General features: G+C 40.1%; 2 protein-coding genes across 3 annotated transcripts; one reads left to right on the forward strand and one right to left on the reverse strand.

Annotated features, from left to right (window-relative positions):
* Positions 1 to 3,449: 3,449 nt before the first annotated feature.
* On the forward strand, positions 3,450 to 4,733 carry gpr19 (G protein-coupled receptor 19). The gene has a single exon (XM_071546517.1). It carries the CDS (start codon positions 3,450 to 3,452, stop codon positions 4,731 to 4,733), a length of 1,284 nt encoding a protein of 427 aa, XP_071402618.1.
* Positions 4,734 to 5,977: 1,244 nt separating this feature from the next.
* crebl2 (cAMP responsive element binding protein-like 2) lies at positions 5,978 to 11,131 on the reverse strand. 2 transcript variants are annotated; one of them, XM_071546514.1, is made up of 3 exons: positions 10,897 to 11,131; positions 9,453 to 9,650; positions 5,978 to 8,413 (listed from the first exon to the last, which is right to left on the reverse strand). In XM_071546514.1, the coding sequence occupies exons 1-3, from the start codon at positions 10,909 to 10,911 to the stop codon at positions 8,261 to 8,263; spliced, it is 366 nt and encodes a 121-aa protein (XP_071402615.1). In that variant the 5' UTR covers positions 10,912 to 11,131; the 3' UTR covers positions 5,978 to 8,260. The 2 variants fall into 2 exon arrangements, with proteins under 2 accessions (XP_071402615.1, XP_071402616.1); XM_071546515.1 differs by having other exon boundaries at positions 10,810 to 10,898.
* Positions 11,132 to 16,951: the final 5,820 nt, after the last annotated feature.

The following is a 16,951-nucleotide window of genomic DNA, read 5'->3' on the forward strand; positions in this document are numbered from 1 at the left end:
AAGGTAAACATGAAGCCTATAAGACAACTAGCCTAATGCCCACTACATATTTAAAAACGTAGACCTATTTTTTTTATCATTACCCAGTAATGGCATTTGACCAGTTAAGGGTTTTTAATAGGCTATTTGTCAATGCATTATTTTTAAATGTCGTCTACAGTCATGTGTACAGTAAATGTGGCAGATAAAGGCTCCATGCTGCAGGTTGATATATAGTGTTGTGTTGTCCAATAATATATCCTATAGGTTACTATGACAGCATGGTATCCTGCAATGGTGGAAGTAACTACTTGCATTACTGTTGCATTAGATTTTTTGTGAACTGAGTATGTTTTGAAGTCAGTAATTTTACTTTCACTTAACTACATTTTGAAGTATCTGCTACATTGTAAATCACAGAGTAGGCTAATTTTGTAGTCTCTCCATAAGCACAAACATCTGAATAAAAACCTAATAAAGCAACTAACTCTAACATTATTAGGCTAATGTAAATTTAATATCATAAAATCCTCAAATTTATCCATGATAGCATTAGTTAATGTACATCCAGCCACAGTATTATTGGTTTGTGTTGGTCTGTAATTGTTATTTGCTAGCCTTGCTAGCAGCAAAACAAAATGTCAGTGTAGCTGCTAACAAGGATGGCCATTTTCAGTTAATTTTTATTACAGGTTAAATAATGACGTGGATTTCTGATAAATTTCAGAAAGTTCTTTTTTATAAAGCACATTACAGTCTATAAAACATGTAGAATATCACATCTGTAATATAAGTCAGTAACTTTTACTCTGAGTAGGCTACATTTTACATTAGCTACTTTTTTAAAACTTTAAGTCGATTTTTACACCAGAAATTTTACTTAAAGCCGACTAAAATTACTTACTAGTACTTGAGTAGGATTTTTTTATACTCTTTCCACCCACAGTGTCCAATATATGACTACATATGACTAGTTTTTTATTGCCCAATATGTAGCCTATATGACTACAGTGTTGTGCTGACCAATATATGAATATGACTACAGTGTTTTGTTATCTAACATATGAATATTACTACAGTGTTTCGTTATCCAATATATGAATATGACTACAGTGTTTTGTTATCTAATATATGAATATTACTACAGTGTTTCGTTATCCAATATATGAATATGACTATAGTGTTTCGTTATCCAATATATAAATATGACTACAGTGTTTTGTTATCCAATATATGAATATGACTATAGTGTTTCGTTATCCAATATATGAATATTACTATAGTGTTTTGTTATCCAATATATGAATATGACTACAGTATTTTGTTATCCAATATATGAATATGACTTGTTGTGTTGTCCAGTATATGACTACAGTATTGTGTTATCCACTATATGAATATGACTACAGTTTTGTGTCGCTCTGGTTCACGGAGGCCTGCTAACCAGCAGACAGACCTGGGTGGATCAGGTTGCTAAGGGGAAAAGCCACCAGAGTAAACACGAAGGCAACGATAAGCAGAAAGCTTTTCCCATGCGAGCTCCTTCAGATCCTTAATGGCCGACCCCAGAGAACAGCTGGATCTCTATGGACGCCAAGCTAGATCCCTGTGAAGGATTAATGAAATCAACTGGCAGCGCAGGTTGTGACTGTAAATTAGCCGCCGCTGAGGGTTTGCTGACGTTTCAGGCGGTTAACCTCAATTCATTCCTCGTCAGTGAATAAAGTCACATGAATGTTTCCAGGACATTTAAGAAAGCAGTTTCCACACAGTCACTATTGCTAAATAAATGCATCCATAGAAAGTCCTTAATGAAGCCTTCAGTTTCTTGTGAACTGCCATGCATGAAGATGGTGAGCGCAATCCACGTTTTCCCCAGAAGTGATTTCTCAAGTGTGCAAGTATGACTTCATTAGACATTTCCCTGTGTTATTTCGGAGTCATTCCTATGTTCCCAGGGTCCTATGTTCCCCAGATTTATATGGCACATAATGGGAACATGACAAAGGGTCCTATGTTCCCAGGGTCCTATGTTCCCTAGCTCTATATAGCACATAATGGGAACCTGAAAAAGATGTTCCCCAGCTCTGTATTCGCTTAATATGGTTAGTTAGGGTTAGGGTTAGGGTTTAGGGTTAGGGTTGGGGTTAAACATAGGACCCTGGCAACATAGGACCCTGGGAGAGCACATATGTAGATCTTGGGAACATATGACCCTGGGAACATAGGACCCTTTGTCATGTTCCCATTATGTGCTATATAAATCTGAGGAACATAGGACCTTGGGAACATAGGATCCTGGGAACATTGATACGCTCCCGTTATTTCAAGTCCCTGACAGCTAAGGCGTTTTGGTGGCTCAATCAACAATGTTAGGATTCTTAATTAGTAGACAATCCTGTCATCCCCTGTTAATATCTCCATAAAAGCTCTGCTCTAACCCACAGACATGTAGAGATAATCTCATAAGTGTTAGCATGGAGTCTACTACCACTCAACATAGTGTACGCTAAAGTATTAGCATGGAGCTACTATCACTCAACATAGTGTAGGCCTATGGTAAAGTGTTTGGTGTCTATGTTCTCATCACTTAACAGGGATTAAGCTGAATATTGGTGTATTCCTTAAGATCTCATAAATAACTAGAAGGGCACTCGGAGAGCGCAGACCTCCGCCAAGGTTTGTGCTCAGATCCGCTCTAAAAATTTAATGGGTTCTTCCTTTGCCCATGCTACACCCTTCCATGAAGTTTCATGAAAATTGGGCCAGTAGTTTTTCCGTAATCCTGCTAACAGACAAACAAACATACAAACGGCACCGAAAACATAACCTCCTTGGCGGAGGTAATAACCCTGGTACAATGTGCTAGTCATTCTGAGTGCAGGCTGCCACTAACACGTTTGAAACCCAGGTCAGATGGGGCTTCAGCTTGACCTCATCACCATTGTATTGAATCAGAGACCATCATGGCCCAAGGGCAGGCATCCTCACCAGGGTCCTTTCAGCAATTACATTACTTTGAGGTTATGTAACCAGCAGATATTACAGCCAATGTGTGTTTCTCATGGGAACAGAGACATCTTGGTCTTTGTTAGAACAACATTATGCAGTTACACAGATATGTGCAGATAACAGAGCTCTCTAATACCAGTATAACTTCATGACCATATCTGTTTTTTAGAAGATATTCTATCTATTTATCCATCTATCCATCTATCCATCTATCTATCTATCTATCTATCTATCTATCTATCTATCTATCTAGAAAAGACAGAGAATCACAGTTCTGAAAGTTACAATTTCAAGGAATCAAATATTTCACCACACAGAGAGGATTGCTGTAGGGGGGTTTAGTGTCAGCAACCTTACAACCTCTTACAAAATAAAACCTTACAACAATGATCTTATTAATGACAAATATGCATTTATCTGTTTCTGTCTCCACAGCTCCTCTCTGTGGCAGTATAGCCATGGTGTATGCCCAGTCAACGGATACAGTCGGTGTCAATCCCTCCCTTTACTCCCCATCTTTCGCGTATCACATGTCCTTTAACTTCTCCGAGAGGGAAAACTCGACTGTCCTGGCAACCTTACCCACAACTCCCCTCTGCGACCAAGATGGCTCGTCCGGCAGCCAGCAGAACAGGACCTCAGTCCCTTACGAGCTGACTCCAGGTGAGGTAGCCGTCCTGGGCTTGGTGTTCGGATTTCTCTGGCTGGTCTCCATCCTCGGCAATGCCCTCGTCTGCCTGGTCATCCACCGGAGCCGGCGGACTCAGTCCACCACCAACTACTTTGTGGTGTCCATGGCCTGCGCAGACCTGCTGCTGAGCCTGGGCTGCGCCCCCTTCGTCCTTCTGCAGGTCATCTCCGGCCGATGGCCTCTGAGCGCCGCTGCCTGTAAGGCCGTGCGCTATCTGCAGCACCTTTGCCCCGGTGTGCAGATCTATGTCCTGCTCTCCATCTGTGTAGACCGCTTCTATACAATAGTCTATCCCCTCAGCTTCAAGGTCTCCAGGGAGAAAGCCAAGAAGATGATCCTGGCCTCCTGGCTGTTCGATGCAGCCTTCGTCTCACCCTGCCTCTTCTTCTACGGCTCTACATCCACAGACGGCAGCGCTGGTCATTGTGACTTTTTCCTCCCGGACAGCTGGGGCAGTATAGCCTATGCTGTGGCTCACCTCCTCTTCGGCTTTGTGACCCCAGCAGCGCTGATAGTGTCCTTCTACCAGCGGGTGGTCCGCTACATCTGGAGGATCAGCGCTGATGGCCACACGGTGCGCCGGACAATGAACATCGTCCCAAGGACTAAAGTCAAGACCATCAAGATGTTCCTCATGCTCAATTCTGTGTTCCTCCTCACCTGGACACCCTTCTATGTGGCCCAGCTGTGGCACCCAAGGGAGTCTAATGGCCTGAGCAGGCAAGGGGCGCTGTTCTTTACAGCCATTGCCTGGATCTCCTTCAGCTCCACAGCATCCAAACCCACCCTGTACTCTGTCTACAATGCAAACTTCAGAAGGGGCATGAGGGAGACCTTCTGCATGTCGTCCATGAAATGCTACCGCAGTAACGCTTACACCATCACAGCAAGCTCTCGCATGGCCAAAAAGAACTATGTCGGGGTGGTGGACATCCCGGTGCCAGCAAAGACCCTCACTAAGGACTCTGTTTATGACACCTTTGACCGCGAGGCAAAGGAAAAGAAGCTAGCCTGGCCCATCAACGCTAATCCTCCTAACACTTTTGTGTAAGCGAGCCAGGTTTTGAAACTGTGAACATACAAAGATGAATTAATCAGATACTTTGTTAAAAAACTATTCAACAGCACAGTATCAATGTCGGGTGAGTTAGCTGGGGTGCTAACATATTAGCTCTGTATATTCAGTTGTAACTTAGAGCCAAGCCCCCAACAGAATAAGTGTTTAATTTGTATAGAGGGCTTTCTGGTGATGTAACGCACTCTCTGGCAGCCATATTGGAGGTCCACAGTTCTTTGCTCTTGAAACTGACAACTCAACATCATTCCATAGATGTGGTTCATTTCTGAGCAGTTTTTGAACTGATCATTAGCTAGCTAACCACAGTATCTGGTCAGCTAAACACATCTGATCTAGGGCTAAGGACAAAACAGTTTACTCTGTCACAGTGACCTAAATTTGGAATGTACCATATCAAACTATTAAGTTTTACTTCTAACATTACTGAATTGGCCTACATCCACACCACAACAGTCTTTTTCAGGTGTGTCTCTTTTATATATACATTCAGACAGTGTTTGGGTACAGCTAATTCTCCAGTGGACCTCCATGATGGCACCAGACGTGGTTGCTGGGAGATTTGTGACACAACTGTAAAGCCTCTACATGTTGGATCACCAGCCGAATCTCAAATACAGTACATGTAGATTTAATGTGTATATTGCAGTTTAAGGGATTTCTCAGGTAGTGCAGTCTGTGTTCAGTAGCCTACCCTTTTCCAAATGTTGCCACCAGAGATGTGGCGATATGGAAAAGACAAAGGGAATTCATTTGTAACATTTGTCGCCCATAAACGTTATGTTCACTTGTATTCTGTTTTATTCTTGTGATTCCCGACTGAGCGAGGGCTAAAGCCTGTATAAGTCACATATTACAGAGTGAGAGAGCTGAGATCTGCACACTTGTGATGTCTATGCCAGATCCATCTGCCTGAAGAGGACACTGCCATTCCCTCATTTTCTCACCTTTTATAATGCTATACCCGCTTGTAAAAAGATATCTAACATTGTGTAATGATACACTTGTGAAATGCCTAATTTCTGTATACTGTCAACTACTGTGATTTCAAGGTCCATGCTTTATACAGAAGTGAAAATAAATTCAATTAAAATATATGATGCATATACTATCCATATGTGGGTCTAATGTTTTAAACTATAGCCAGAGAACATGCTATGAGAAAAAGATTATTTGAAATATGCTTAGTAAGATGACCAAAAAGCAAAGACACAAATGGCTTGAATGCAGCGTACATGTCTGTTTTATTATATCACCATTGTTGCTCTTACATGCTTTGTCTTTAAAGGAAGCAGAGACAAATTTACATGAATATGGAGTTAGAAAATACCCAATACTTCCCATTCGTTGATTTCCATTTGTGTTCTGGTGCGTGAAACCTAGGGGCTCTTAAGACAGCCATAATTAATATTGTTGTTTGCAAGTTTCATCGAATTAAATTTAAGACTCTTCAAGACCTTTTAATGCCAGTTACAATGAAATATAAAACTAAAATTTTGCAAAAATGAAAACTGGGGGTCTATGAGAATATAGGTCTGACTGGACTGATTTCTCACTGGAAAAACAGCGCACAGAGAAACCTCCTAAAATTGATTTTAAGATTTAAAATCCTATATTGAACTGTACTTAAGACTTTTTAAAGCCTTGAGTTTAGATAACAGCTTCTCAACCCAATCATCTCAAGGGTCTTTTTTTTTCTATTCTTTCTTTCATTTAAATAAATTCTAAATTCTTTATTCGTTGTGCGTACAGAGCAGGGTTACAGAAGTAGAGGGATTGCTGCAAAGTAAGTGCCACAGAAAGAAACCAAACCCCTGATCTACCTGCATTACACTCTCAGTTACTTTACTTATGACTGCGTGAAACAGAAAAGTGGAATTCGGACAAACATCATGATGCACACCTAGACCCAGAATCAGTTAAGTTGACCTATTACTTCTGCCCAATTTAACAAGGTGCAAATATTTTGATGGGGCTGAAGATTAGCTCAATTTGTATCCCGGGAACACAGACAATTCTGTTGATTGTATATAAATGAGTAATCCCCAGTGAAAGAGATCTTCCGCGCTCTTAGATCCAGAGGTGGTTTTAGTTTTACCATTAGGCATAGGGCAGCCAGGGTCCCACAAAAGACAAGATTCTCATTAAAAGACGGACTGAAAAGGGTGACGGTTGGGATTCAGGGGGCCCCGTGCTTGCCTTTCCTAGGGCCCCCAAATCACTACGTTCGCCCCTGCTATGATCCATTCAATTTCCGGAAGCTTAGCTGGGATCTAAGTGAGCGGAAGATCTTTTTTAACGGTGGATTCGACTGGTAACTCCAGCGCATTAACAAAAAATCCCAGGCTAGTAAACGGTAGACACTCTACTTACATAAAAGTAATACAATAACATTAATTTTGCTGATCTAAATACAAAATAATGAGAAGGCTGTGAGCCACCAGATGACTGAATCATATCAACTGGGTACAAAGGACTTTCTTGGTCAAGGAAGGAATTTTGTAAAACAGTCTTGCAGTTTATGCAACTGTATAATTCATAACTCTGTAATAATTGCGTTCACAAAAAGCAGAAGCTATTGCATGAACAAAATAAAGTGAAAGCACAACTTGCTCTGCTAAACCAACAGATCCGATCTAGACAATACATTCATGAACACAGTAATCCACAAAGTGCTTTCTCTGAGCCGATATAAAATACAAATACAAAAATATATCCAACATATATCCAATCGACATATCAACATTACTGTACATTTTGATTCCTGATGCATGTTTGGATATACTGTATATCCAGCACTTAGGCAATCTTGGCCTTGCATGCCCCGACCTCTTTGCTTCATTTTAATGCTACACCAGGAGGGCCATCTTTTGTTTGGCAAGCACTTCTAGGCATAATTCATTCATTTAAAAAAGAATCGTATTCGTAAACTACGTCCCTTTGGGCATTTTCTCATCTATAATCATCTAAAATGTTGTATAAATAAACTGATAAGGGCAGGAGCAGAGTGAGAGAGAATGGCTTCTTGATTAGACGCCTGAGCAAACTAAACCCACTCGCATGTATAACAACATACTTGATTTCCTGTTTGACATAAAAACGTCAAAATGAAGAATTTTAGGGGTTATTTAGGAGTTGGGTTCCTGACATAAATACAGCTTCATTCTATATTGGTGAAACGACAATCAAATCTAAGTTTAGATAAAGAAAGATGTGTACATATCTAGGTTGCATCTGAATAACTAGTAAATTTAGGCAATATGTAAATAAGGAATAATCATGAGCCTCTTGCGTTCTTTACTGTAACGACGTGCATGTTCCTGTGAGTCACTTCAAACAAAACCTTTTTTTTTTTTCTAAACCAGATGAAGATCGTATGGACTGAAGATGACGGACACCCCGACAGTTCTGCTCTAAAGCCTTCTTCTTGTCGTCAGTCTTTGGCCTCCTTCAGGGTGGAGGTTTTTCCGTTACTGAGGGCCTGGAGAGCTCTTCGGGCCGACTTAGCCTTGGCCATTGCTGGTTATGTTGTTTTTCCCGTTCTTGGATGCCTTGGTGCTGCTGCCTTGGGGCATTTTCTGCTCGTCGCCTGTGAGGAGGGCCTTGATTTCTGACGGGATCTTCCCCTGGTCCATGGCTGAGCACCACTGTTTGTACTGGCGGGGGAAAGAACAACACGGGTTTGTGAGGAGAATATGCGTAAGCACTGCAACCGGGGGGCTGAAATCACCAGCACCAAATGCCACTACATTTTTTTTTTTTGAGATGATAACATTTGAACACTTCCCGTTATGGAGTTATTCCTATGTTCCCAGGGTCTTATGTTCCCAGGGTCCCATGTTCCCCAGATTTATATGGCACATAATAGCAACATGACAAAGGGTCCTATGTTCCCAGGGTCCTATGTTCCCCAGTTCTAGGGTCAGGGTTAGGGTTAGGGTTAGAGACCTTCAAAATCAAATAAAATGATAACCATTGGTTTTGTTGTGTTTATATAGCTGTTTTGAAGCCTTTTTCCAATAAAAAAAAAACTGGATAATATTAATGAAATATTTTAACTTGAAACGGGTCAAATTTGACCCGAACACAATAGTTGAACTGGGGAACATAGGACCCTGGGAACATAGGACCTTGGGAACTTAGGACCCTGGGAACTTAGGACCCTGGGAACATAGGACCCTGGGAACTTAGGACCCTGGGAACATAGGACCCTGGGAACATAGATACGCTCCCTTGGTTATACAGTCTTTGGTCTGCCTGTTCTAAAACTTTGTCCCTGCTGACAACTGCACACTCTCTCAAACTGTGAGCCAATCAAAGCAAAGCAAAACAATAGCTCTGTATCAGCCATGGCTCCCGATTGGCTGCCTCTTATTCAAAGCAGTAGCATCTAAACTTCCTGGATGGTTAACTAATTTAACATTCACGTTACTCCCATGTGGTGAGTCACTTCATAATGAATGACAAACTTGATCCACTGTATAAGTGAAATTACCTGATTCTAGACACAAAGTAGCATTGAAAACGGGTAGGGTGACATACAGTATATCTATGAAAAATGTATATTTAGGTGAGATAATATGTTAATTTCAGACACTGACTACAACATTTGCTGATTAACCAAAGCACTAAAGTTCAGTCAATATCAGCTTCTATCTGTCTGGCTGGGAAGGTAATGGCTGAGGAACTAGTTACCATCTCCAGCTCCTCCCGCAGAGCACAGATGGCTCTCTCCTTACTGGAAACCAGCTCCTCCAGGTACTGGTACCGCAGCTTCTTTCTGGCTCTGCATTCCCGCGCGCTTTGTCTGCTCCGTTCCAGCTTGGCCTTCAGATCGATCTTTGCAGGTTTGCGGCCTCGCTTACCGGGTTTTTTCACTTTGCCGCCCACCATCTGTCAACAAAATAGGTCCATAAATTACTCATTAGGGTTCGGCCGATATAGAGGCTTGTCGATATTGACAATACTGGCCTTTTATTAAATACAGTATCAGATATTGACCAGTTAGTATCATCCACCTCTGGCTCCTCACTGACTACAACTGCATAAAACTCCGGGAAAAACTGCAATGACATCTTATTTTTGTACATTTTATTTATTAATTTAATTGTTCAATAATGTTTTTTGTAATTTAATTCTTCATTTAAAAAGGCAGCAATGTATCCCATTGTTTCCCCAAGCATGAGGGTCAACCTACACGTCCCTATTATTGATAATATGAAATGCATTGAATGTATCCTGTCTGCCTAACCTAGTCAGCCTCCAATTCACTTTGAGCAGAGTGACTCATCCTGATGACAGAGTCTTGGTTCTGGGTTTTGAAAGACGGTTGTTTTGTTTACAAGTATAATTTAACTGTCTTAGAAATAAGGGTTATGCAACACCTTAAACTGGAAAAACTCTGATTCACTTTATGAGATTCCATTGAGATGTTCCATAAGACCTGGCAACCCTTCATTGATTATGTAGAGACTAGGCAATAAACATCCTCTAACTCTTTGCTACAATAACTAGGTTATACCTAATGTAAGATGTCAATAATCACCATGTAAAGCAGCTTGGTACCTTGATTGATATTTATACTGTATACTGTATATGTTCTGTACGTGTCTTTTTTTATGTGTGTCTGTGTATGCAAATTCTGTACTGTTTTTGTAATATTTTATATAACTTGTATACACTGCTTACTGTTTGTTTGTTAACTAAAATACCAATAAACACACGTTAAAAAAAAGAAATAACATAAGTATTAACATGCCATTTCCCACAGTACTCAGCGTATGAATACATGAGGTTAACATCCCAAAGCATTTGTATACAAATTCACACCCTCTGAAGGTAATAACGTAGCGGATCTCTGGTTTGATTTAGACCTAAGTTATTGTTAAGTAACGAATTCAGTTCATGGTCCGATTAGCAATCATGAACATACAGTATATCTGGCCTAGTTACAGGCCCGGGTACTCTACAACTGATAAGGCTCCGTCAATCAGTAATATATTCTACCAAAACTAGGTTAGCAAGGCAACGTTAGGGAAGTTATTAGCTTTACCACAAAGCTTTCCGTCCTCAAATGAGACTGTTCGGAGTGTAGAACAAAACAAAAATGTAGCTTCAGAGCAGCGGCTCGCCTTCTTACCTTGTTGTCATCCATTTTGGTCAATCCTGACGTTTTGTTGGTTAACGTTAGCTAAGGTTAGCCAACAGCACAAAGAGAAAGGGTTACTGCGGACCAAAGTGTTGATATAAAGAAACCTCAAGTCAACCCGTGTGTTTCTTAACATGCATCACATTGTCCTAAAGACGAGTTTCATAGCTAGATAATCCGTTGTTGTGTTTCTGTCCAGTGTTTACATCATGTCGTGTTTCCTGTTGACGCACGCCAATTCGTCTCGTCCGCTGAGCTCGCGATACTACCCAGCCAGCCCAAACTGTTAAGTGAAATGATAGGACAGGATATAGCGTGATAGGTTTATCCATACATTGTGAAATCTGGTAAATGACGCCGCGCGGCCAGGAACGATCCCTATGAATTCTGGGACTTGGTGTTTTTAATTGGTGTCAACATCATATTAGGAGAACTAACCTACCAACACCTTTTTATCAACACCTTTTTATCTAAGTCTCTTAAGTCTTGCCCATTTTTATAGCTTCTATCATGTATACAATCTGGATAGCACTTCACGTTTTGGTCATATTGAAAATAGTTGGCCTACAGATATTCACAAACAATGGTTGCATCAAGCTGGAATTGCATTTGTATATTAAAGGAGACAGTTATTTGTGATATTGTTATATATAGGCCTATTTGGCAAAGGCTTTTTAATCAAGACACTGTCAAAAATAAATATTTGTTTTATAGTTGTTACATTTATTTAAAAAAAAAAAAAAAAAAAAAAAAATCCAGTCTGGCATTTTTTAGTGTCTAAGTTCAATTCAGGACTCCACAGTGTCCACTCATCAGGTTCCTGCATTGTTACTGTTCAAATTCATTCAATAAGTGAACCGTATTTGGTTGAACAACACCATTAAGCAGACTATTCTCACTGTGAGACATAGTAGCTTTCACAAAGGCTTCATTGTATCATTATTTCATGTGACCTGCCACCTGCCATAGCACTTTCCTAGAAACATTATCTTCATTTTAGCAAAAGTACGGGACGACAAATATTTCAGGCACGCTGCCGAGTCATTGAGGTTTGGGAGAAAAAAAAATTGTCAGCGATCGCGACCGTCGCGTGTGTACACAGAAATATGAAAGGTCACGCAGAGCCGAACGGATGAGCGTGGGTATTATGTGGACCACAAACAACTGGCAGGCGAATAAAAACCCGCCATTGTTGTTTCAGATCAGGGGCGGCAGCGGTGGGGAAACTGTGGGCAGCTGATGTGGCATCTATGGAATATCTAGCTCCCCCGATGAGAGTCACAATACAGTGCTAGGTGGCTCATTGATGCTCTGGATGCTTCTATTATCACTCAGACAGCATTCACTACCACAATGGCTGGGGCGAGATCTTGTGTGGGCAACATTTTCATTGATTTAGCAAAGGCTTTATTGGCACCTCCAGACACGAGACAATAGAACCTGTAAATGTTAAAAGTTAAAGTCGCAATGAAACGGCATTTTGAGAGCATCTCGCTTCCTTGATGTGATGTATTTCCTGTTGAAACAGGATGTTGGGGTTGAACATAACGCGGGGAGGCATCGTTTAAAAGCGTAACACTATGGGAGATCAGTTAGGGAGAGAAAGGCAGTTTTGTTGGATGGGTGTGGCAGAGGGGCGGGACTGTTCAAAAATCGGTGATGTTTTATTGGTTGGAATTTTTTGGTACACAGTGATGTCACCACTAAAGATTTTCCATTTCCAAGGACATAAAAGCACTGAGATTTTGTTATAGAAATACAAGAAAATTAAGTTTGTCTTTTTTTTGGGGGCATAAATAATGAATCAAATAGGTGTACAGTATGATAGAATGAGCTTTTTTTTTTTTTTTTATTTCAATGTGACTTTAAGTTCTGCCACTGTGTTTTCCATTTCCACCAGTAACAAACATAACAATCAGTAGGGAGTTCTTTCATGAATTTTTATGTAGAATACATGGTTTTGTACTCAGTTTGCCTCCATCACAGAATCTGTTGCTTTCAGGATAAAAATATGATTTTTGTTGCATTCCTCTGGCTTTTGCGGTCCTCGAGGACAAGGTCATGTGATTCGGCAGGAAGTCCCAAAAGCAACACTTTTCCCGGGACACTGAATATGACATGACATGCATAAATGATTCCACATCTTGCCAAATGATTATGTTAATTTATGGAATATGAGGACATTTGATTACAGACACCATTACAGTTGATAATACGCAAGGGAGAGCTGCAAGTTTGGAGTTCGCAGCAGTCCCACTGGTGTCTTCCAGCCCGGCAGCCGCTCTCCGGGCTTTGATCGTTTCATTCAGATTCAGCAGTCTGGGTTAACCATGCATGCTAATTGCTCCAGTATGAAAAACCTTTCTGTTTTCTTCTGCTCTTGTCACGTCCATTGTTCTCAACCTGCTTGCCCTCGTATCGCATGCTCACTACAGGGAAGTGACATGTTGCCCCTCAAAAAGCTGCATGAGAGTCAGCTGATTCTAAAAACCCATCCACCAGGAACTTCATGATTAATTATTAACTTAATGATTAATGAGACCGACCAATATTTGCTCAGGGTGAATCACCGAATAGCTGCAATCAAAAGTTCAATAGAGGAAAAAAGGTGCCGACTGCAATCATACCAGGATATAGTAAAGTGCATGCTGATTTCAGATACAGAACACTCTTTTGCACAAAAAGTTCCTGTAATGTGTTTTCCTTTTTATTATAATGTATAAGTTGTGATTTCAAATCAAACATAGCAGAATGACAGAATATGACAAAAGGATTTGTGTAGCACAGAGATTCTCAACCTTTTACATATCAAGGACCCTAATATAGTGTCTCTCTACCCAAATCTGAGAATATTTTTATTGTCAGATATGATTTTGTCCAGAACTCCATGACTATCTGTATTGTAGGTAGAGAGATAACAGAGAAACTATGATCAAAATAGTCATTCTTCTACATTGCCTAATTGTGTTAACTTAAATGAAATAATGGTGAAGTTTAACAATTCATCAATTTGCTGGGGACCGCCTGGAACCCCCTCAAGGACCCCTGGTGGTCCCCGGACCCCACGTTGAGAACCACTGGTGTAGCACATGTTTCCATGTATGCTGTGTGAATTAGACCCAAGCACAACTTATTATTTGAATCCCACTATATACTGTATATATAGATACAAATATGATTCAATCCTCAACTCCACTCCACCATCTTTAATGTTAAAGGTGCTATGTCAGTCTTTCCCAGCATGCATTGCAACATAATATGAAACTTAGGTTGTTGTAGCAGCAAATAAATAGTAATGGAAGTCAACAGGGAAAATGAAAATAGAATAGAGGTAGATGATATAATAAGAAATAAAAAACAAAATAGAAATAAAATAAATAAAAAATAGGAATAATTAGAAATGAAAACAATACAAAAATATTCCATCGATTTAGTTCAAGTAAAAAAATGTTGATATGTTCAAACATTTGCATTTATGAATGAAAAAAACAATCAAGAAGTTCATAAAAGATTCAATAGTATGGAAGAGAATTAGGGCCACCTGTGAAAAATGTATTTGAGTTCTGACTTTAAAGTCATAATTCTGACTTTAAACTCATAACGCAAATACATTTTTCACACGTGGCCCTAATCCTCTTCCGTACAAGTTTTTTCTTTGTGATGAAAAAACGATGTGACCCAAAATATGCAAATTTTGGGTCACATAAACCTGGATAGGAAGTATAGAAGAGGCCTGAGGTCGGTTAGTTAGCAGTGTGTCCTCCGCCCGGAGCTTGTACTCTACCTAATAACCAGGCCTTCAGAACAACATGTGCGATTATACGTAAGTAGACATGACAGTTTATGACATTTCTTTTTTATTCGTCAAACCAGCGGAGAGTTTGTATTGGACTGCAGGCCGGTGCGGGAAGGCTGCGTGTGCCTTTAAGAAGCCTGTTGAGTTCATTTGACTGGAGCTTCAATGACGGCATCCTTTTATTTTTATCGCAGTGACCTCATCTCTTATGGCAGGACTTTACCAAGCAGTCAGCCTCTTTCTTCCACAACTTTACTGCTCCTAGCTTCTCCCTTTTACCGCTTTTTCATCGTGAAACCAAGCCGACCGTGTCTTTAAACCAGCCCGGACGGCGAAACGGTGTTTTTTGTTCGGCAAAATTCTCTAACGGTGAGTTTCCGAAATTTCTCGCTAGTTAAAGACCAAGTCAGCAGCGGCAGCAGCATCTGGTTAACGGGGCCTAAGTTAAAGTTTTGCCCATGTGTCTCTTAACACGAAGTAACACCATGTACAAATGTTACGCGACAATACGCCGAAATAGTAAAACGACACTTTAGACTGTCTTCATATGAATCGGCCTGACAGTCGGCTGTTTGCCTTCGATACAGACTTAACAAAATGTCACGGAATAGAGAAAATGTGTCTGCAAATGTCGCGCAAACTCCATTTAACTCCTATAAACCGATATTGAAGGTTATAAACGTGAAGAGGGTCAACCTAAATCTCAGTTTACACTCCGTTTTTACTTGTGGAATAGAGTTTAACCACCATTTTAACGGCTGACATAAATCTTTAAGCGGTCAATTCGGAGTATACATCAAAGCAAGTTGCGTCAAACTAATGTAAGCTATATGTGGATATGGTCTTGTAAGGGGGGAAAGCATAAATTTATGTTTTTTCTGAACATTTTTACTCCTGTTGGTGGTGGTTTGCCTTTTGATAATCACCAACTGAAAGTCAAGAGTTTACCCTCCTTTTTATGTACTGGATGTAGGCTTTTAACAGTTTATTTTCACTACCTAGTTATGAAGTAATAATACACCATTATGTTAACCATAAGGCTCAAACCCAAGCCTTCCCATATTATGTAGCTTTATTTTCACTTTCACAATGAAGCAATGAGGATGTTCTCCTGTGGTTTAGATACAATTCAGTTGAAGTGTAGATTGATGTGATCAAACAGTCAGTGAGTCAGCTGTCATGTCACGTACACTCTGGACAAGTTTAGGTTGGTCTGGCTTACTTTGACAGATTTCCATTCCACAGCCTGGTAACAGTATGAAAGACTTCTGCTGTTTAGTATATGAGTGTTTGCTCCAAACCCTCAGAACTACATCATAACCATAACAACATTTTATAGTATCCTGTGATTTTATTGTCTCTGCTGATTGAGGAAGTCTATCTAGAGTTCTGAAAACTTATGGTTTGGGGATAATAAACCCTGGTCCATGTTAAGGATCATACTGATTGTAAAGTCTACACAGCAAACAAGAGAGTGATGAAGATTGGCTGTTGGAAGTTGTTATATCTGGTTGTATGTGATGAGGTAGGTAGATTAGTCTTACAGCAGTGGCTCTCTGTCATAACACACTTAAAGGAATACTTCACATTTTGGTAGATTGTCCCTTTGATCAACTTAGCCACCAAAATCCTCCATGTGTCCCCAGTAAAACGTTCAGGCTCTGATGCTCCATACTAACACTTAAGCATATACTATGTTGAATGATAGGAGGCCATGAGCATTATCCAAAGTAAGTAGTAATAGTAATACAAATTGTTTTCATTAGGCTTTATTCCACAGCTTTGTTGAATACTCCATTCTGATTGGCCAGTGAACACATTTCTTAATAACAGGCTGCTGTTTGACATCTAATCACATCACTACACACTCAAGAAGTCCGGTAGATTTCGTTAATTTCTAATCAAAATCACATTACTCTTCGTTTACTACAGATTAACACTTGGCTAACCAAGTTTAGAAACATGGAGAATTTTTTACAATATTTTCATTTATTTGGAGAGCGCAAAACTTTCCATTGCTGATTAGAGGCTGAACAACAATCTTACCGGATTTGTTTATGTTTCTATGGTTACAGTTCTGCTACAGTGTAGCTGTGGATGCTAGCTACAGACGTTTCTATGGTTACAGTCCTGCTGAACTATTTTTTGGAATAAAATCATTAAAATCAAAATCTTGTGTCAAATGACAAATGTCTGTCATAAGTAGCTGGGTAATAAGCAGGATAATGTCTTCCTTCGTGTCGGGGTCTT

This window comes from Centroberyx affinis, unplaced genomic scaffold (assembly GCF_046629955.1).
Source record: "Centroberyx affinis isolate AG114_WGS23_722 - 3 ecotype Tasmania unplaced genomic scaffold, CSIRO-AGI_Caff_v1 ptg005299l_1, whole genome shotgun sequence".
Lineage (NCBI taxonomy): Eukaryota > Metazoa > Chordata > Actinopteri > Beryciformes > Berycidae > Centroberyx > Centroberyx affinis.